This window comes from Strongylocentrotus purpuratus, unplaced genomic scaffold (assembly GCF_000002235.5).
Source record: "Strongylocentrotus purpuratus isolate Spur 01 unplaced genomic scaffold, Spur_5.0 spur5_scaffold_4, whole genome shotgun sequence".
NCBI classification, from domain to species: Eukaryota; Metazoa; Echinodermata; class Echinoidea; order Camarodonta; family Strongylocentrotidae; genus Strongylocentrotus; species Strongylocentrotus purpuratus.
Window position 1 is genome coordinate 23307122 of NW_022145610.1, and position 22801 is coordinate 23329922.

The 22801-nt window shown below is 36.5% G+C and overlaps 2 protein-coding genes and 2 non-coding genes across 6 annotated transcripts in view; 1 reads left to right on the top strand and 3 right to left on the bottom strand.

Annotated features, from left to right (window-relative positions):
* Window positions 1-416: 416 nt before the first annotated feature.
* TRNAE-UUC lies at window positions 417-488 on the bottom strand. The gene has a single exon. It is a non-coding gene; the product is annotated as a tRNA-Glu (tRNA).
* An 833-nt stretch (window positions 489-1321) lies between these two features.
* Window positions 1322-1393, bottom strand: TRNAE-UUC. Its single transcript has one exon. It is a non-coding gene; the product is annotated as a tRNA-Glu (tRNA).
* Window positions 1394-5926: 4533 nt separating this feature from the next.
* LOC754563 (box C/D snoRNA protein 1) lies at window positions 5927-15146 on the top strand. Of its 2 annotated transcripts, XM_030998180.1 has the most exons (10): window positions 5927-6003; window positions 6947-7015; window positions 7564-7670; window positions 8759-8844; window positions 9474-9577; window positions 10095-10163; window positions 10936-11016; window positions 12720-12800; window positions 13541-13665; window positions 14097-15144. In XM_030998180.1, the coding sequence occupies exons 1-10, from the start codon at window positions 5939-5941 to the stop codon at window positions 14522-14524; spliced, it is 1215 nt and encodes a 404-aa protein (XP_030854040.1). In that variant the 5' UTR covers window positions 5927-5938; the 3' UTR covers window positions 14525-15144. The 2 variants fall into 2 exon arrangements, with proteins under 2 accessions (XP_030854040.1, XP_030854041.1); XM_030998181.1 differs by lacking the exon at window positions 5927-6003 and having other exon boundaries at window positions 6933-7015; window positions 14097-15146.
* Window positions 15147-20828: 5682 nt separating this feature from the next.
* The window catches only part of LOC575274 (serine/threonine-protein phosphatase 1 regulatory subunit 10), a 29560-nt gene continuing 27587 nt past the window's right edge, over window positions 20829-22801 (bottom strand). For both annotated transcript variants that reach the window (XM_030997434.1, XM_030997432.1), the window contains one exon: window positions 20829-22619. In XM_030997434.1, the coding sequence (XP_030853294.1) occupies window positions 22519-22619 (101 nt within the window). In that variant the 3' untranslated portion in view covers window positions 20829-22518. The remainder of the gene's footprint in view (window positions 22620-22801) is intronic.

Below are 22801 nucleotides of genomic sequence, written 5' to 3' on the forward strand. Positions count from 1 at the left end.
GGTGTATAAAGTGAAACAAATATTGAAATCATCCCTGATAATGTAATCACAATATAGGAGTATATACCTATGTCTAAAAGATTGTATATTTTCGCTTTGAGATTTCCCTTTGTAGGTGCCCTTTTTTCAGAAAGTGCCCCTTTTTCTTGGTGCCCCCCCCCCCCACTTTTGAAGTCGCTCGGCCGCCCCTGTATACAAGTCGGCATAAAAGAACAAAACCGAAGACTCGGGCAAAGTGTGTTAAAATAGAAAATATGATCACTCATCGAAAATAAAACATTGAAACACATGTAGGCCTATAGACCTTTTAAATAATGTATTCAGTTTTATAGCTGTTTCTTTTCCGATTTCTTATATACTTGACAACACAATGAGTTATGTCTTTATTTATAATCTGACTCAAAAATAATGAAAGTCTCCCGTGCCGGGAATCGAACCCGGGCCGCGTGGGTGAAAACCACGAATCCTAACCACTAGACCACACGGGATCGCCATGTCATGGAGAGTACAACATTCTACTTTATTAGATGAAAAAAAGGTTGTTAAATATATTCTATTGATTGAGCTATGACGCAGGATCCACCATACTAGAGCAACCGTTGTATCTCCGTGTATTTCATAATCTGCTACTGCAATTTTTCTTAAATGCAACCAATTCTAATAATAGGTATATGTGTCCAATTATGATAACTTATGAAAAGGCTAATTTCGGACGTGTCCAAATATATTATATTTGCCAAAATTATCTACTATTATTTGATTTAATAGACCAGTTCATGGTTAACACAAAATTGTCCCATATGACCCCAAATATCCAAAGAATGATCTTCATAACACGAAGAGGTCCCACTTTGTACATTTTGAAATAATCACTCCTATACATCGATTGGGATGATACGTTACTATATAGCCTTTGTTTCCCCTCTTCAAATTATACTTCCACCTGTGTATCATAGAGTTCACTGCTTGCGCATAAAGTGATTACTTTCATGGGCAGGTATCCACTATTTTGTCTCTGTGTATTTCACAATTTAGTCGGCAATGACCTTTATCTGCTCAAAGACATGCTCAAACTGCAACTATGAACTTACTCTCTTTAAAAAAAAGAGTGAATTTCACTCTATTTTTCTTTCTTGGGAGTGACGTCCGTGATCACTTGTTTAGGAGTGAAAATCGATTGATTTTAGAGTGCTCTCTAAGAAGAAAAGAGTGAATGTTCACTCTATTTTCACTACATTTTCACCCTCCAGAGGAGTAACGTCGGTGATCACTCGATTTTTTTAGAGAGTATTGTCAAAATCTGACCCCCAAAAATGAAGGTCTCCCGTGCCGGGAATCGAACCCGGGCCGCGTGGGTGAAAACCACGAATCCTAACCACTAGACCACACGGGATTGCCATGTCGTGGATGGTTCAACATGTAACTTTATTGAATAAAAAAGTGTGTTGATTATAATCCTACTGATCATGATCGAGCTATGACGTGGGATCCTATTATATAAAGCAACCGTTGTTAAGGAATTATCTCCATGTATTTTTTTTTTCTTAATGCAGCCCCTGGCAAGTTCAGTAGTGGATGATTGTGTGTTCAATTATGGAGACTAATTAAAAAGCTTATTCCAGACGTATCCATAAATATATTCACCAAAAGTATCTACTAGTATTTGATTTAATTCAGGGTGTGGTTATTCGATCACAGAGTAAGCATAATAGCGGGGTCGCATAAGCAGGTTCGATGCGCTATTATATCCTTTATACCAGCGTTCCTCAGATATGATAACAGTTAGCGCACTGTTTGCTTGCGTGCAACCATACTTTCTTTGCAGACGGGTCCAATAAAATCTTTTATATAAATAAAATAAATAAAATAAAAGCTTTATATGGGTATATTTTCGGGCATATTTTCGCAGCGGGGTAGGGCAGAGACTGACGCCTTATTATCCTGAATCTAAATTGTCTAGTTTCTAATAAAAATGTTATTTCGCATCGAAATATACGCACACGAAATATACAGGAGATAACAGATGTATTATGTACACTAAATAAGATTAAATGAGGCATTTGGGCACATCGCTGTCCCAAAATTAGAAGACGGTTGTTTGAATATTTAGTTTCTTCAAATTCTCGGAGGACTGCAGCCCCTATAGCACCACAACTCGTAAACACGTATGCAAGTTTAATGATGCCTATTCTAAATACAAAATAATAAAAAGTTTGGGTTTTGTTCATGATCAAGAGAAAATATTTTAAAAGATAATAAAGAAAAACAGGCATGCTCATTTTATACACAGATGCAAGAGTGGGCGAGAAGATATAATCTTGCCTAGAAGGAGATTTCATATGAACCTTTAATGCTGTTGGTGAATTATTCAATGAATTTATACACTGATCTTTTAAAAATTCAACATAAGACCTTATATCCAACCTTAAGCCTCCCTGCCCGCGTTTTTCATGCTTTGGCTAGCTATATTTGCTTGAGGACGAAGGATATCCTTCGTCCTCAAGCAAATAGCTAGCCAAAGCATGATGTCACAGTTGCATACATAAACAACAGCAAAAATCCTGACAATGGCATTCACATAGTGATTTTTTTTTAATGCATAAAATATAGAAGATTATGGGGACCTGAATCTATATATCGCTCACTCGCCCTATATAACCGAAACCAGGAAAGACAGATATACGGCACTGCTCAGGACAGAATCGTGAGTACGCCCTCACTGTTTCATGTCTATACATTAAAACTTGCATGAAGGTTGTAAATAAGACCACACTTTTCGTTTTCTTGGAACAATGCTTCTCATTGATGTACTTAAGATTGCAAGCGATGTGAGGTAGATTAATGTATTCTTCTTTTATGTTATTTCTTCTTCTACTTCTACTTCTTCTCCTTCTGCTTCTTCATCTTCTTCTCCTCTTTCTTGGCTTCATTTTCATCATCTTCTTCTTCTTCTTCTTCTTTTTCTTCTTCTTCTTCTTCTTCTTCTTCTCTTTCTTCTTCTTCTTCTTCTTCTTCTTCTTCTTCTTCTTCTTCTTCTTCTTCTTCTTCTTCTTCTTCTTCTTCTTCTTCTTCTTCTACTTCTTCTTCTTCATCTTCTTCTCCATCTTTTTCTTCTACATCTTCTCTTTCTTCTTCTTCCTCTTCTTCTCCTTCTTCTTCTTCTTCTTCTCCTCCTCTACTTCTTCTTCTTCCTCTACTTCTTCTTCTTCTTCTTCATCTTATTCTTCATCTTCTTCTACTTCTTCTTCTTCTTCTTCTTCTTCTTCTTCTTCTTCTTCTTCTTCTTTTCTTCTACTCTACTTCTTCTTCTTCTTCATCTTCTTCTTCTACATCATCATAATCTTCTTCTTCTTCTCCTTCTCCTTCTAAGTTCTTCTGCATCTTCTTCTCCTTTTTCTTCATCTTCTCCTTCTCCTTCATCATCATCATCTTCTTGCCCCTTCTTCTTTATCTTCTTCTCCTTCTCTAGCTTCTTCTTCTTCTTCTTCTTCTTCTAAATAAGAGGGAGCTAATTCATAAAAAACATTCATAAGCTAATAATAATATTTCTAATTGGATGCGAGACTGGACTGGTAACCAAAATAAATTTTGTAAGACAGGGGATATTGAATTATGTTTCTTAGTATACTTGTAACTAGCCGTGCTGCTGAATTTTGGATGGTTTGTAATCTTTAAATTTGGCGAAGTGCCGAAAAAGGTGACTATTACAAAAATCAAAATGGCACATAGCAAAAGCTTGAACAAGACGTTCGACTATACATCTATCAATAAAATTACGAATGTTTCCTATTGTGTGTAGTGCAAATGAAGCTGAGCGACACTTTTGTGTAACAACATTTTCAAAAGTAAGCTGGGGGGGGGGGGGAGTCAGTTATACCAGTGGCGGATTCAGTGGGCACGTGCCCCCCCCCCCCGGTAAAAAAGGGGGAAGGGGGAAGGGGGAAGATAAAGGGAGAAAAGAAGAAAAAGGAGGGCGAAAGGAAAAAAGGGAAAGAATAGAGAGAGGAGAGAAAAGGGGGAAAAGGAGAATAATGAGAAGGGAAAAGAAAGAAAGAAAGGGGGATAATATTATACGAAGGTGTTTTTTTACCAGGAAAGGGGCGGGGGTGGGACACGCAATTTTCCAGTATACATAATATGGGGTCCCTCTTGCCAGGCGTGTAGCCCCTCCCCCCCCCCCCCCCCCCTAAAAAAGGGGGGCAAGAAGAATAAACAAAAAAGAGATGGAAAAAAGGGGAAAAAGAGATTTAAGTTAAGAGAGTTAAAGGAGAAAGGAAAAAATGAAAGAGATTAAACAACGATAGAATTTTTGCAAGTACAACTGGGAAAGTACCAGACCACCGTTTTAGTGCATTGTGCAGCAACGAAGCATACAACGTCTCGCGACGTGAAAGATCACTTTTCTCTAACTTCTGACCAATCAGAAGGCCTCGTTTGTTTTCCAGGAAGTGCCGGTGGACGTTAATGCGCCAAATGTCGTTCTCAAATTGGAAAAGATCCCTACTCTTGGAAAGGGTAGGAGAAAGCAATTTTAAGTCATTTTTAGATTTTGATGTATAAACTTTTGGTGTGAACGGGGAGGGGGTGGGATGGTACGAGTCGTATTCATAATGTGATATAGAGGGTTTGGGAGGGGGTTTGGATAGTGCGTTGGTAATGTAAAATATTTTCGTAGTTTGTTGTGTTTTATATCTATGTTTGATTATCTTTTTCTGGATTTGTACTATATTTGTAAATTGTATTCTTGTATGTATTTGATGTTATATACGGAAAATGTGCCTACTGTGGTTTTAAAATTGCAAATGCTTCCTACTCAAAAAGGGGGTTCTGACCCCCACCCAGACCCAGCCCCCGCTCTCTCGCCGCTGACGCCTCGCTCCATCGTTTTTCATATATTTCACCCCATGCAATTTTGTGCCTCCCGGTAAGAAATGCCTGGATTCGCCACTGTATACCTTTCGTATATTTCTTTTAAATTTCTTTCTTCAAATGTGTTTTCCCCCTCCCTTTATTCACATACCTTTCTTCTTTTTTTAAAATAATTTTTAATATTTTTTAATTTTTTTTTTTTAAATATAATTATTTTTCAAATTTCTCACATATGTCAAAAGTCTTTCCACATACCTCTACTTTTTATGTATTTCATATTGCCATTTTTCATCTTCGATATCGCGGTTTTCCTGTACGTATACATTTTGAAATAATAATAATTACATTATTTTATAGGGCGGTCAATATGGGCGTTTCGAGGCGCACAAAGCCTAGTACCCACGTGTCATTATTTGTTATTCATTTAATATACATGGTGTTCTTTTCAATTAATTAATATTATATCATACAGCCCTATATACCAGTCATCGAATCTGTACTTTCCATTTTCTCCTAGTACTTAAAACATATTTTGAAAAGAGTCCTTTTTCACAGAATTGTGCATGTCCTTCGTTGTTCATGTTTTTTTGTAACTTTTGTGATTTTGTTTGAAGGATAGTCTGTAATTCAGATCAAACTACAAGCACTGCTTTTTACTGGATCCCCCATTATGTCTGGTGTTTTTTAATAAACTGAACTGAACTGAACTGATTTAGTGTATTTGTATAAAAATGAATACGTAGGCCTACATCCATTTTTTCATATTTTCTGTATATGTAATACCAATACCTTTGTTTATATTTCTGTTGGAAATAAAATAAATATGAATTGAATTGAACATGGGCGGTCATCGGCCGCAGCCCCTCCCACCCCTCCCCATCCCCCTCTCTTATCATTTTTCTTCCTTGGGGGGAGGGGGGGGGGGGGGGGGGGGGGAGAGCACGCTCCCATGTGTGTTGCATTTTCACAGGCGCACGCCTATGCTATTTCACGTGTATGGTCTTTTATGCACGCCGCGCACATGTGAACAGCTGATTTTGTTTACCGGCGACTAAAGATTGTCATCAAAATGGGAACTGCAGAGGGAGATAACCTCTCACCATTGATACCGATACCTACCAAGAATGTAGATAAGTATGTAGCACATTTAAGACGAATATTTCACTCTTAATTGTCGTTTTATAATGAGATATCGGCATATAGTTTTTTGATTGACTTGTAAGCATAGCCCCACACATAGCAAAAGATGTTAGGAAAAGTACAGTCTGTTTGGCCTTTGGCGATTGTTTCCTTATTTATGACCATGTTAGTTAGGTAATCATGCGACCTGTATTGCTTGCCATAGTTTTTGACTCGTACATTCACAAGCAGACGACCTGGGTCATCATGGTGGCCGCTAAAAGCAACAATATTGTGCTGTTCAACGAGGATGTTATATAAAACAAATAATGAATGTTTTTCGTTCGTTCAATAGTGCAAATATTTTCATGAGTTGAAAGATTAACATTCTATTGTATTGAAGTTGAACTCATACACATTCAATATTTGTAATTATACAACTCACTCCAAGATCCTTATCAAATGATTCGTCATGCGAGGCACGTGTGATTCATTTACTGAGCCTATTGCACTCGTTTTCATGAAAAGGAGTTCAATATTTTCCAGTACTATTGAACTCGTTTTCAGAGCGCGCTTAATACTGCGTGTGCCTCTTCCTATTCTTGCGCAGCACTCAGCGTAAATGGGTGTAGAGGTAAGTGCGCTTGCTATATCTATACTTATGTGTGCGCACTAAAATGAAACTTATTAAAACTTGAGATTTATTCGTCAGCCATACACTGTCACGAAACAATCTTGAATTAATTATTTTTACATCAAATTACAAGGATCTATCCGCCCTCGTTGATGCTGTGTGTATCAGCCTCAACTCAAGTGCGGATAGATCGTATAATGAACTCATGCGCATGCATCATTTGTATACTATTGCATATGTGACTACAATTAAATGCATCAAACCAAAATGCCTGAGCAAACTTTTCCTCTAACCTTACATTTATTGTCTAATGTATTTTTACAGGAAATGTGAGATGTGTGAGCAGGATTCATCCAAGTACACTTGTCCAAGATGCCAGATGAAGACGTGCTGGTAAGATCACTTTTTTTGTACTCAACTGGGCATTATTATCTAATTTAGCTTTTATAACCAAATTTCTTATTGATAATGATGCTAATACAAACAACTTGATTGGTTAATTTGTAAAATGCCATTGCATGAAAAGATGCCTTTGGAACACAAAAAGGTAGTAGACGACTGACAATAGTGAAGTAAAAATTGTAATCTGGCTTTTTTTAATAACATTTTTGGGGTGATATTAAGTTTGATGATATGATTCTTCCTCAATGGCATAAATATACAATTTGTTTCCTTCTCAACAATTAGGCATTTTAGGTTCTAGACGCTGGTTTTCGTTCCACTTCATTTTCGCTAAGCTACACTATCATTATACCATTCTCTTCTGTAAAACATTCAAACTGTTATTCTCCAAACCAATATGACTTTTGTCTGACTAATATACAGATGGTTAATAACTGTCCACATGTTGTCTGTGCCCTCTAAATATGCTTCCATTCCCAAGTTAACTTTGCAGCTGTTGGGAAATGAAAATGCATGTTTCCTTTCATTCTGTGTTTCAGCCTCTCCTGCGTAAAGAACCACAAGTCACAGAGAGGATGCTCAGGGGTGAGGGATAAGACGCCTTACGTTCCCATCAAGGAGTTCACAGAGAATCATCTTCTGAACGGTAAGATGAGCAGTTTTTTTGCCCATTGTCTTAAAGGCTGGCTATACCAGTGTGGACAGGAGGGATTAGACCACCCAGCAAGGTCACTGACAGGTGGCTATCTCATCAACTCAGCTCTCAATTAACATAAGAAAAAGAGGATGATGGGGGACCAAGAGGCACTGATTAGGCATTGTTTTCTATATAGAGGGAGCAAGTAGTATAGTGTGGCCTTAAAGCCCCTTTAAAGCGCTCGGAGCCCCAAAAATTTGATGGCAAAATGTCACGTGAATTTTATCATAATGTGAAAGAGAATGTCATTTAAGATACATTTCTGCAAGGATTACCAAAACAAATATTGATGAAAGAATACAAAACTTAGGTTTTCTGCGTACAACAGAAACCCCAGTTATATATTCTTTTATCAAAATTTGTCTTCAAACACATTTTTTGGGGGAAAATCTTTGCAGGAGTGTCTCTTAAATGACATCCTCTTTCACATGATCATACAATTTAAGTGAAATTATGCCATCAAATTTGTGGCTCCCAACACTTTAGAGGGGCTTTAAGGCAAGTGAGTCTGCTGGGTGGGTGTGGAAAATGCATGTTGATAATTTCTACTAGTCAATTATTCTTTTATTGGGCTTGCAGGACAGTGGCCATGAAATTAAGGATCGTTGGAATTGCCTGAGTTTAATACTTGTCTAATTTACAAGAGTATTTATGTTTGTGTATGGCTGTTTCATGAAATATTGATTACAATTATATATGAGGGGAAGGAGATTGGAGGACTCGTATCACTGCAGATCAATCACAACTCTTTATAACATAAGATGAGGCTTACATATTTTAAGGGATTATTTGGACAATATCTAAGGTCGGTTGCTCTGGCATACTGACCAACCCCTGTGAAATGTTCACTTCTTATTAGTTGAGGATGTTAGTATGAGAACTATTTATTTATAAACAATTGACAATTCTTTTCAGTTTTCTTACAGTTATTTTCATTTATCTATTTCATACTCAAATTGATTCTTCCTTGCCCCCCCCCCCCACCCCTCTCTGTTTTTCATTCATATCCGATCTTCATCTTAACTTCTCATTGGCAGATTACCGATTGTTAGAAGACATGGACAGAAAGCGTTATGCTGCTAATGGAGATGTAAAGAACAAGCCAGGCTACCTCAACTTCAGAGTGAGTTTCAAAACAGTATTTGAAATGGAGAAATGCATAATTTGATATTGTTCCCAATGAAGACTTGTAGAATGCTAATAATTTACAACTAAATTATTCATACCCTACCAAGTTCCGAATTTTAAGTATGTGAGAAAAAAAAGAAGATTTTTCTCAATTTATGTTTCTTGAGAATGTGGCATATTAAAGCATACATCTTAAAGTAATTAACAAAGATCATAATTTAACTTAAATTTAATTTAACCTTTCCTTAGTCCTTCTAGGACTTTACACATGGTGTACCGTAAACCTCTACCGCGATTAACTGTATATTATATGAGTACAGACAGTCCAGTACTTATGTAGATAAGAATAACAGTGATTTAGTGGGGCCCGTCTCAGTGTAAGAGATTTTTGTAATGTCTTTGTCTTGGATTTGACCATGAGTCCTAATGCTAAGTGGATGTAACTAGAATGTTTTTGACAGCTCTTGTTTTTAAAGACGGCAAGCCACATCATGAGAAGTAGCATTATGATTGAAATTTTCATATTTTAAGAGTTGAGGAAGAAAATAAGAGTTTATTAATTATTTAAAGAATTGAGGGAGAAATTTCCAATGATGTTTACAAAATGTAATAATTATATTTCAGTGGAAGCTGGTTAGTAAGAAGGCAGCTGATAGAGGTGTGAGGCTCAGACTGTTACCACATTTCTTCTCTAAGCACAAAGAAAACTCCACCACATTTATCAAGAAGTAAGTTGCTACCACTCTCTTTCTCACTGTTCCTTGCTAATGGCTCTATCTCAAATCAAAAGATATTTCATAAAAAGTCATGAATGTATTTAAATACAATTAAAGCCCCATTGCACTTCTTATAGTTACTTGTGCCCTCTATACAGCCAACAATGCCTAAGCGGTACCTGTTGGTCCCCCCATGTTTCCCTTTTTCTTATGTTAATTGAGAGCTGATTTGATGAGATAACCACCTGTCAGTGACCACGTAGGGAGGTTTAATCCATCCAGGCTAAAGTAGTACAGATAGGCTTTAAATACAATAAAACAAGGTTCTTGTGTATTATATTTTATTTTGTATAATGTTGCTCTGCATACTAACCCATTGACTTCTGCTGATTTCTATCATTCCTGTAGGTTTGATACAGGAAACGGGTGATTCCCGCAGGCAATGTGTTAATTGAAAAGTGAGAGTATTCTAAAATCTCATTGAAAGAGTGATGTTTCACATCTTTATTATATTTTTGTTTTCCCCCAGAACCAAGTTGATAGCATGGCATGTGAAGTGGATCTTTCCTAAATCCAGTGCTGAATTCACAGATACAAGGTAAGAATCTACCTCTTCTGGGACCTGTTTCCCAAAGCCTTTTTTCAATGACAAACTATAAAAATCAGTGACAAATCTGTTGATAACCAATCAGAAGCAAGGATTTCAGTGGCTTATAACAAAAACTGTCATTTGTCATTGATGACAAGTTTTTTCCCCCCTGGTCTTGGGAACCTTCTCCATGGCACAGACACACAGCAAAACCCTTTCCACATTTACTTATGGGGAGAGGGATTAATTGATTAATCATCTAAGAAATAAGAATCTTCATATACCATAAGATGGGCTAGACAGGAAAACTGAAACACAATTATGTATCTTAATTAATGAAATTGTGTATTTATGATTAACACAACTGTAAATATGTGGGAGATTGTTTTATTGAAACTAACAGCCATTCATTGATAGTTTCAAGATTCAAAACTCTATTTGATTGTATTAAATAGTTTCCAGAGTTAATGTTATTGCATCTTGTAACATTTGTACAGGGAAAAGTAACTCTTCCATTTACAAGTTGCCAATTTGAAGATTTAAGGACTTGTTTCTAATATTTAAAAAAAAATGTTTTTCAACTTCATAATAATAAAATAATAATAAAAGGCATTAATATAGCGCTGTCTATCAAGACAATTCTATTCCATATTGCAAAAGAAACAGATTCATTTTCTGTTGTAAGCTTTTGCTTATCTTACTTATACAGATGTGCAATTAGCACCAAAAAATGTTATTAATAATATCTAGTATATTTTTCATGTTTATCATCCTTTTCAAGGCTGAGTGAGGAAGTCATTCTGAGAGAAGCATTAGATAAGTACCTTCATCCTGACAGAGCCGATCCAGTCATACGTCAAAGGTAGGTCTACACCACATATAAATACACAAGTGGGACTATACCACACATTTTACGCAACCTTATTCTTACGAAGCACCCACTGTGGCAGGAATATCGGTCAATATTGATAGCAGTCTCCTTAAAGAAATCATGTCACCGCACATTCCTAGAGAAGAAAAATCAGATTACTCATGTATTTAGAATCATCTGTAATTTTTCCTTTTTTTTTAAATTACTTTGTATTGATAAGTTTTCATAAAAAGTCTCAGTGATTTTTCTCTTCCATTCTAATCTTTCACAGGAGTTTTCTTTAATACACAATTTAATTTCTTTAACAGCAATGTGAAATGTTAACTACATGTAGTACCTTACAGTTGTCAATCTTTAAGCCAAGTACTGACACAAAATCTTCAGTAATAATTGAACAGAGGCTTGATATCTTCCAAGTGATTGATAATACTGACCCACTCTCAAAGATCAATATTTTCCCTTTCTCCACTCTCTTTTTATCTCCTAGGGTTTTTTTTCTTCTGAAGTCTTAGCATTTTGGGGCTGATCTTATTTCAAAAATACAATATTTCTTCCAAATCTCGGCCCACCTTTTTCAGGCAGCTTAACAATTGACACAGTTATGTTACATTCCACCCCTACAGTTACAATATACCCCCATTTTGGAGGCTGATCATATTTCAAACTACAATATTTCTTCTGAATCTCGGCCCACATTTTTCGAGCAGCTTAACCATTGACAAAGTTATATTACATTTCGCCCCTAGTCCTACAGTTACAATGTCCCCAAAACTATAGGTCAATAAGATCACCTTTCAATAACCCTCAGGTCACGTTTGAAATGGAGACAGTCCTCTACTACTTGACGTTCATTTTCATGTTTGAAAGAGTTTTACCTGAAGGAGGATCTTGTCGTTTGCAGCTTAAACCTGTGTCTACTATATGATCTGACAATGATCTTATTTTAGAAGATACTTGTATTATAATATGAAGCTTTAAACATAATAAATCTTCCTTGTTGTTTATCTTATAGTCATATGAGTATCAAGATCATTTTTGCAGTTTGAAGATTATACTGTGAACTTTGATTTGATTGTTTAGTATAGGAGCTTTGTTACATATTGGTGTGGGAAGTTATCCTGGCCTTGCCCTAGTTTATAACTCATCCTGATGTTTTAGTCACAGGTGAATGTACTTTCAAAATGTACTGCACATCAATGATAGATGTAGTATGTATAAGGGATTGTTTTTTGTTAGTTTTAGTTTAGTTAATTTCATCAACCATGCACGAAAATGAAAGTACAACTGGCATAGATATCATTCCCTGCTATTTCCATACAAATACAAAATGTTAAATAAAATCATGTATGAACATAGAATCACAAATGGGAATAATATTACAATATATGTTTATATAGCAAATGATTCAATTTGGATAATCCTCCATCACCGTAATATATAGCGAAGAAGTGAACTCTCATGGATTTTTATTTCATAATATCATGTTATCATATATATATATATATATATATATATATATATATATATATATAAATGGTACATAAGACATAAATATAAATAATTTAACTCAGCAATTCATGCGTGTAACAAAGTAAGCTGGAAATAGAAAACACACCACAGTTAGAGACAGCAGTGCCCAGTAGAATACATGACATGGATGTAATTTGATTTGTTTTCATATCTATCTCTGACAGACTAAAGAAGTACTGTTCCAAAGGGATTGATGATGTGGAGGTGTACATGAAGGTTGAGGACAAACCTGCTAATACTGTCAGGTATGTTGTAACAGCATAACATTTTCCATCATCTAGTTGATATAAGCATAATGGTTGTAGGGAGATGGAGTTATGGTGATGGAACAGGTGTAATGGTAGTATTTAGGGGCTGGTGGCGATAGTGGTGATGGTGTTGTTGGAGATAGTGAGATTGTTATTGCTGGTGTTGGCGGTGGTGGTAATGATGGTGGTGGTAGGGGTGGTAGCGGTGCTGGTAATGGTAGTGGGGTTGTTATTGTTATTGATGTTGTTAGTGGTGGGTTTGATTTGATAATGGTGATGGTAGTGGTAGTGGTGGTAGCCATTATGATAATAATAATTAATATGCCTTGTTTATCCAGGCTAGCCTCATCAGTATTAATACTGTACTCCCTAAGGCCCTGCAATCATATCATTACCCCGGCTTTATTAAACTGAGCTACCATGAAAAGGTGCTCAAGCATTCAAGAAATTTCTTCCTACCGGGTGCCCATTTACCTCACCTGGGTGGAGAGTGGTGATGATAAAGGTGGTGGTAGGGGGTGGTGGTGGTGGTGATATTAATGGTTATGATGATGGTGGTGTAGTGGTGTTGTGGTGATGCTGGTAATGATGTTGGCAGTATTGCAGTTGTAGTGGAACATGATGTATCATTAGTAGTTTTGGCCCCGTTAGCAAAGTATCCTGCCCTAGTCACTCTGTCAAAGCATCATACACCATATCCCCTGTATCTTGCATTCATTACTGATTTCTCTTCTCAGGTACTACAGCCTGGCTTTAGACAAGACCCTTGGTGCTAACCTGAAAGGGAAGATCATTGTAGAGTACCCTACATTCCACGTCACGCTGCGTGACGACACTGAGCAGTATCAACTGCTTGACCACGGTGAGTAGCAACAATAGATTTTACCTTTGACTAACACTCCATCAAAGATCTAGTTGGACTTATAAAATTAATTGTTGTTCATTAGGCAACAACAGTACCAATAAAATAAACACATATTGATTTTTTTTTAATGAAGTAGAATATTTTGATACTAAAAGTATGTTTCATGCTTCATCTAGACCGTATCTCCCAAGCAGATATACTACAGCAGCTTACAGAAAGAGGTGTAAAAATCCTCATTTTACAAATTTGAATGATAATCATCAATATGCTTGCAACTTTCTGTTTTCGAACAATTTAAGATAGAGCCAAGTAAAAGTCTTCTTCAGGAACAAATGTAAGACGTGAATGACATGGTAACTTTAAAGTCGCCAAAAAGTGTACCATGGATTTGAAGTAAACCTGCAAATCTGTTCCTACTTCTATTACAGAAAAAATGGACCAGTCACGTGTTGCAGTTGAAAACAACTCCCAGTCTGTGAATACGCTGGAGCAAGAGAAGGAAGATGGAGAAGACGAAGGCCCTCCAGAAGAAACAACATCACATCAAATAGATGATGCTAAATCGCAGTCTGTGAATACAGTGGAGAAAGAGATGGAGGACGGTGAAGATGAAACCCCTCCAGAAGAAACAACATCACATCAAATAGATGATGCTAAATTGCAGTCTGTGAGTACAGTAGAGCAAGGGATGGAGGACGAAGAAGATGAAACCCCGCCAGAAGAAACCACATCACGTCAAATAGATGATTTAAAACCTCAGTCTCTGAGTACTATGGAGCAAGAAAGGAAAGACGGTGATGCAGATGAAGGTCTGCCAGAAGAGATATCATCACACAAAATGAACAATACCAGATAAAACTTACCAAATTGAGGCTTGTTTGCACATGTTAACTTGAACTGTGATGGTTTTTTATTCGCACTTAAGCGTACTACACTTACTTTTCTTTATAATTGACTAAATTACAATGTATAGCTTATAAACATAATCTGTAACCCAACTGCAACTGTAACATAAAGTATGTTATATAAATGTCTATTTTTTAATCCTTTTTTAAGTTTTATTTAGTGTTCTAAAAATCGGTAAAGAGTCCTTAATGGACCATGGACTTGGTGGTATCCATATTTGAAATAAATACTTGATGAAACAACACATAACGCACAGAGAAGTGAGTATGTGTAAGGCTACTGTTGAATGCAGTTACTCCTTTCATCCCCACTTGCCATTCATTCAGTACACACACAAAAATGTGAACTGGTTATTGCGGCATATGTGAACGACCCTTTAGAGATCACAATTAAACCAAAACAAAAGATAAAGTCAGATGAATCTCACCAAATCTAGAAATATAATGAGACCAATCCATCGCAGCTATATCAACCCCTTACAATGATTACATGTGTAGCTAAGCACCAAGGCATTTGACACTGTTGATCTGATCAGTGCAATAGACCAGGGGCCCGTTACTCGAAACTGTCAGAAGTCTAAGTTTGTGGACATCCCATAGAAAGGCATGTTAGTTCTGTAACAGACATTTCAATGGGATGTCCACAAACTTAGACTTATGACAGTTTCGAGTAACAGGCCCTAGTATACTGACATATTCACATTTAGTCTTTGTGAAATGCCCCCCCCCCCCCCTGGTCTATTAGTCTCTGGAATTACCCCCCAAAAAGTAAGTGCTCACCATTAGACATGTACACTAATCTATTGCTATTTTAACATGTTTCTCTCCAGAACCCGTGGTTTACATTTATTTTCACCTGCGATGTACTGGTATAATGGCATCTCTATTAATGGAATCACTTTGCATACATTAACTGTTGCTATGTGTGGCAAGCTTTTGAGTTGTCAAGAGAAACTAGAGAGAATTCTACAACCCTCTCATCTTCTCTTCACATATGATTAGTCGTAAAAAATAATATTGATATGCTGTTCATGTTATGTTTGTAACAAGGATCATGTGAGGAATAAACTTTTTATTTCAAGCAAAATGATGTTTGTATCTGGTAATGCATAACTATCTAAATGCTTATAATGCTTCATTATCAAAGTTAAGCCCAACTTAATTTGTCTTTAGTTCGAGAGAGAAAGAGAGAGATAATTTTTTTTTTTTTTTTTTTTTAATAATATGTAGGAAGAGGTTCTGTGAATGGGAGAGGGAAAGAGAAAGGTGGAATTAATACAGAAAACAGATGGGGACCAAGAAAAGATGGATAGAAAGAGAAAAATAATGATGGAAATTTGAATAAATGAAGTAAAGGCAAAGAATGATGATAGATTACGAGGACAATAATACAAGAGTGAGGGATAAGACGACTGCAGATGATAGATGACAATTTATAGACATGAATATAGATAAAGAGGGTCAATGAAATTGAAGACCTATGCGTTCATAGATGGAGCGAGAAATTACTAGTCTGTGAAAGAAATGTGAAGAAGTATGGAAAATATTAAGATAGATTTAAAGAATCAGAGAGGGAGAGAGAGAAGGACAGATATACACACACAGAGGAAGGAGCAGACAGACAGAGAGGAGAGAGGCATACAGAGGGAGAGAGAGAGACCGACACAGACAGAGAATGCATGAGAAAGAGTAAAAGCTGAGAGCAAGGAAAGGATATAGAATTGAATCTGCTTGAATCAGAACATTTTAAGAAAAAGCATAATATATCCAGATCCATGTGACCACTTTCAAGAAACACTAAACTAAAGTGAAAGGTGAAAAGAGAGCTTTTGAATATTGAAATACCCCGTTGCATAGAAACCATGATAATTTCAAGGAGAGATAATCGACCTCTTTAATAGAAAATCGAGGCATAGCACTCCATTTCAAAACCTAGTCCGCGGGAACAATGAAAGAGAACCCTCGTCTGATATGGGGACACGATCTTCTCAAAAGCTCTTAGGATAAGCTATCATTGCCCAAGAAGACATAGAATTCACGGAAGATCAACTCTACAAGACTCGAGATTCACACTTGACGCGTGGGTTAGGGTGTCTTCGTGTCCCCAATCTTAATCCCAAGTGGGTACTCGTTCGCCCCCTAGTGGTTGGATTACTGGGTCAAGGCGATTAAGGTTGCCGTTCATTTTGTCTTGTTGTTACCGATATTACTTCCTAGCCTCTTTATTGCTTTCCTGAAATCTTATTTGTTTCCTACTTACGATAATAAGTTCATCAAAAATAAGTTTAAAAATCATGCCCATCCGCTCATAATTTGCTTTTCCTGGCAAACATCCATAGCTTCTTCTTACCGTTACCCTTTTAGCTTACTTCCGCCACAAAAAAAGGAGAAAATCCGATTTTAATTATGAGGTTTTTCATATGATCAAAAGTCTGAAAAGCATTTTCCTGGCGCTCTTTTGTGTGTGGTTTTTCTAGCTTTTATTCTAGATTGTCTCCTTCTTAGCCTCCTCAATGTTTCCTTTTTATTTATTTTTCTCGGATTTATGGAGTTCATCGTTTGAACAAAAGTTTAATAAGCTCTTTTCTTGCTTCTCTTAGCTCATCTACTGCCTTTTTCTTACCATTCTTCTTCCCGACCTTTTCATCGCTTCCCTATATCCTCATTTTCCCGATTTATGAGGTTTATTGTTTGAACAAGGGATCCCTCTGCTTTTATCTTGCTTTTCCTATAGCTAACATAACTCACTTATGCTTGTCCTGCATGCATCTTCGTTTTGCTTCTATACCCGACATTTTCCTAAATTCTTATCATGTTATTCCTCAATCTTTTTGTTTCCATCATATATTCTTACCTTTATTTTTTATTTTTTTTGTAAAATGTAGGATAAATAAAACTTGAAACTTGAAAAACTTAAATTATTCGGTTCTCTTCTGTCCCTTAATGCTGTTTCGATCTTCAATTTGTCTGCATGTTCCTACCGATAAAGTTTCCTCTTTCATCGTCTTTCTGCTGTGACACTTGATTTCTAGAACGAGGACAAACTTACTTCTTCTCGATTAATAAGGATGAAAATATCGTATAGGATTCATGATAACTAGAACGGTAGTTTTCGTATGCAAAATAAGGAAAACAAACAGACCATTAAAACAACAACAAAGCATACACTAACAAAACAAGGGACTAAAACGTCGAAATTTGTACTGTGAAACAACGTCTTAACGCATTTAGCTTCTACGACTCGACAAAAGTCTTTCTTCTTTTAAAAAATTGCGAGTAAAGAATCTTCTTTGTTCTTTAAAGAACAGAAGAACGAATCTTCCTTCTTCTAGAAAAAGATTATGAATTATCAATCGCAGGAATGACTGAGCTGTGAGGAAAACTTTACGCCAGTGTCGATGGCTTTCTGTCTCGCTCCAATACTTTCTGAGTATTTTCGCTTCTCTTGCTTTACACTCTCCTGTAATCGAACACTGTCACCAAGTATGCTATGGAGAATCGCATCAATGAGTGTCGTTTCCTTGGTAACGGATCGTATAGATGACCTCTCCTCTGTTTTGTTTGCCAGCCTAATGACGCAAGTTGGAAACGTTTCTCTTTTCTTTTAAAGACTTTGCTGATCTTCGACCTCTAGAATACTTTCATGTCACATTATCTTCTCCCAGCTCTCCTTCAGTTCTCTCTTTTTCCATTTCACGTTCATTCCCTCTCTCTTCCTCTCTCATTCTCTAAGTAGGCTATGTAAATAAAACAAATCATGAATACAAAACCAGAATGTATAGTACAAATAATGTCATTTCTTTATTTTGTAACATTTTCAGTGACATTTATACAATCATGCAAATGATTGGCGCTTCAGCTCACAAAATAGAACAATTACATATTTATTAAACATTTACAAACAAACAAAATATCGAAACAGATGAATTAAACGTGCTATAAATCTGCATAGCTGTTTTGGGGGTTGTGAAGCCAAATCTACGATACATAACATATGCGAGACTATATTACGTTACAAGAAGCCCTATAGTTACTGTGACTGCCATGCAAAACTGCGCACAACGAACAGCATTGTTACATCGTTTCTTTCCCCGTTCATACCGTCCTTTGCGAGGCTTTTCAGGTCTTATATTCCTTGTAATGACATAATTGTCATCTTGTATCTATTTTGAGTCTTTTATTTATACAAGCCTTTACAAGGCGATCTATTTTTGTTTACGATTGACTCTTGTGCAGCCCGTGGAACAATATAACATTATTAAACCTATGTAATTTGTGAATTGAATTGCATTCACATTTCGAATAGTCATGAAAGAAGTATGACGTAATATCAATCTACGAACAAAATGTGAGAGGAGAGATGGATATGAGAATTGAAAGACCGAGATTGGGGGGTAACATATACACGCGATACTTAGTATCTAATGAGGTGTAGAACAGCATTTACGACTCAATACCTTACGCCATGAACGAATAGAAATAGAAAAAGAAAAGGCATGATTTTCAAAGCTTAGACAAAATGGAAGTAGAAGATTTTTTAAAAGTTTTCTGAAGTGATACTTTTTGCGTTATTTTTTATCTAATAATCAAAGCTCTAACTAGTCCTAGTTACTGATTAATTGGTTTCATTTATATTCTATTTAATTCTTTATTGAGTGATGGTACATTATGAGATGTGTTTATGCTCGGGGGGGGGGGGGGCAGGCATCATCACGTTAATTTAAATGTTCAAGCTCCCCTACCAAGGTAGTATAATATTTATATGTTATTTCTTTTCTTTCTTTTTTGAGAGGGGATGGGGCGGGGTAAGCTTTCATTATTACTTTCTCAATTTCCCCATTTGCTGTACAACTCCCCTACTCATCTCCCCCCCCCCCAAAAAAAGAAAAAAGCTTGAGCCATAAGGATTTGTTTCATACCATCTAATCTTTTCTTTCTTTTCTTTCCACTAAAGAAGTACCCAAGGCCATTGTCTATAAGATAATTGGCAAGTTTTACAAGTTTTCCTTTTAGAAAATGGGAAAATCTATCATTGAGTCGACTTTATTTGCATGTGAAAAAATGCCCCCCCCTAACTACTTTGCATGTTTTATACAGACATTAACAAGCTAGGGTTTATTTCTAGTGCTCAAGAAAATGTGTGATGAGGGTTTTTTTCCTTTGTTTTATTCATATTTACTAGACAGGATACAAAGATAAGAGTAAAAGTAGAGAAAAGATGGAAAAGGAAAGTGAAAATTCTAGAGAAAAGTTAATGAATAATGTCATTCTCAGCTGAAGCGTGAATGTATGTGTGAGTTTTCGTTCTTTTCTGACACTTGTACGAGGTTATAGATTCTTTGATTTGATTTCATTCCCTTTCTCACAATCTCCCATACCTACTTTGTACTACATATCTTTCATCCCTTTTCTTTCTAAGCTACTCATATATTTCATTCCTCTACATTGAACTACTTAGTCAGAGATGCCAGTTAGAATTATTCATAGGGCCTGAAAATCACCTAGAATTAGCTATTTTGCACACAAAAAACCTAAACTATGGCCTGAAAATAAATCGCCAGGGCCTGAATTCAGGCTTTTGCCTGAAAACTGGTATTCCTGACTTAGTGTTTTGTAATAACTTTCCCTTTCTGTCTTGTGAATGTTATAAATCATATTATCACTTCTTCCTCCAAGTTTGCTCCTTAGGAAATAGTACATGTAAGTAATGAAGGCAGTCAGCATACCAGTATCCACTAATTGAGATGGGAAGGATGGAGAGAGATCAAAGGCCACACTAAATCAAACGCACCCTTTCTTTCCATTACCCCTTTTGCTTTAAAGCCCCACTGCACTGCTTATAGCTACTTGTGCCCTCTATATAGCAAAAAAAAACTAATCGGTGCCTTTTGGTCCCCCGTGATCCCCTTTTTCTTATGTTAACTGAGAGCTGATATGATGAGATTACCATCTGTCAGTGACCTTGAAGGGAGGTCTAATTCCCTCTGGCCAAACTAGTGCAGAAGGGCTTTAAGCTCTCAAAATTCACCATGTTTTCTTTTCGGTTCAGCTTATGATTCAGAAATGTTCGCTCTCTTTCTGCACTTTGAGTGCTTTGAGGCAACACATCACTTCATTAATCTAATATTTCTCCTTACCATAGAGATAAAGATGAGAACGGAAATCTAAATACCGGTATCCTCTCACGAGATGCAGGATGAAGATATCACAGGCGACAGAACATCAAGACAAAATAACAACAAAGCAAAAATCATGTCATAATTGCTTGTACAAAAATATAATCCTCTCTCTATAAGCATACAAAAAGCATTTCAAAATATCACAACATATATCATCAATGATTTTGCTGCTCATTCTTACATTAGTTAAATTTGGCAAACATTGAGCTTGTGCCGGACTTTGCACCACAAATCAATTAATTGTAGAGTAATCATTAAATTCAATAATGAACCCTTAGATCAATAGAATATATTTTTTAAATAATGAATCGTCAAATTAATGGACTAATTTCTGCACAAAATAAAGTGCTTTTGAATTTCAAGCACTTATAAACATCAAGAGAAATATCGCCTGACTCAACAGCTATGCTGTGTGAAGACTGAAGACGTTACTCAGGAGGGGAAAATGCTCATAAATCAAACAATCGACTGGTAGTATCGGCAAGATGGGAATAGATTGTTAGTTCCTATAAACTGTGAGTCTCTAAAGTAAAACATTTTGGCTGTAGATATCACCATACCATCTATTCTTTCTCTTTGAATATCACAGAATTAAGAATAAACAGTGATGCAATGGGGTTGTGAGATACACCTGACCATTACAGCACTGCCTTGCATTATTCTTCACATCTGTATGTATCATAATATGAATTTGCTTCTTGCATGGGCACCGCATCTTAGTTGTGTAGAGAAGTCTCTAATGACCTTTGAAATGTTCGTGCAAAGTCTATGGAGTACCAAGGATCGGAGACAATAAAGGGACTTGATACAAAAAAGCCAAAATTACGTCGTATGGGAAAAATCTTATGCATGCCGTTACTCTTTGCTTTCCATAATTGTTCTCCAGACTGACTGAAATGTTTTGAGCAAAATGCCTTTAGAATTTTGACAAGATAGCCGTACATAGTTTATCCAAGATTAGATGCAATTGAAGAACAGTTGAATCGCCATAGCACTTGGATAAAAGTTTGAAGACTAATACAAATTCTTGCTTTGAACATCTTTGAAGATTTGGTTCATCCTGTCATTTAGAAGACAATAAATGAGAAGCTTTTGTAGTTTGGTTGCTGAATACATTATCCGTGATACGTTTCTTGTCCAAGAATTTACTCTGGGAATCAATTCTTATCCCATCTTCACTTTGCAGCTTTGTTGGACAGTCCCAGAAGAGGAAGAAACTTTCGCATGAAGAGGTCACCTTCCTGTTTCGGATGCAGAACATCGGTGGGATCGTGGTCGGATAGACTTCAAGCGGTAAAATGTCACACCTCAAGAAAATCTACCAAAAACACAAGAAATGTTGGTGATTTTCCTTGCATGACGAACTATAACGAGAGATTGCTGTCTAGATACTAAGCATCCAATCCTAGAGCACAAAGGGATGGCTGATTTTCAGTAGAGTCATCAAATTGGCAAACTTTGTTTTCATTTGAGACTGTTTCAAAACAGTTCTCCTAATTCATGGCCAGTTTTGAATGTCTCTTTTTCTTTCTTTCTTAATGGCACGATCCAGATCTCTTGACTCTTTTGGTACTCAAAACATCCTCCTGTCTTTGTCCATAGCTCGTTTTAAACTTTGTTTTCCTTTAAGGCATGATCCAAGATCTCTTCGCTTTCAAAACTCTCTTTTGCTTTCAAAACATCCTCTCATAAGTTCTCAAGTTCTTTTCTCTCCCCATTCCATTGTTGGTGGACGGATGATGGGCGGGGTCTTAGGAGTAGCGTCGTCATAATGGAGGTTGGTTAACACCAGGATGAAGAAAGAAGCAACTGTTTCCTCTCAAGCAACCCCTCTCAGACTGGAAGTGATAACACACCTGCCTCCGACCTATGGGTAAAGATAAAAATAAAAACATTGGGAATTAGGAGAGCTACAAAGTTTGAAGTGCTTATTAAATTAATCATGTGCCTGGCAAATGGATATTGTGGAAACATTCCTCTTTGCTTAAAGCATGTTAGGAATTCCCTTATTAATGCCATTCTGTTATGGCATGAGGCAGAGGTTTCTTA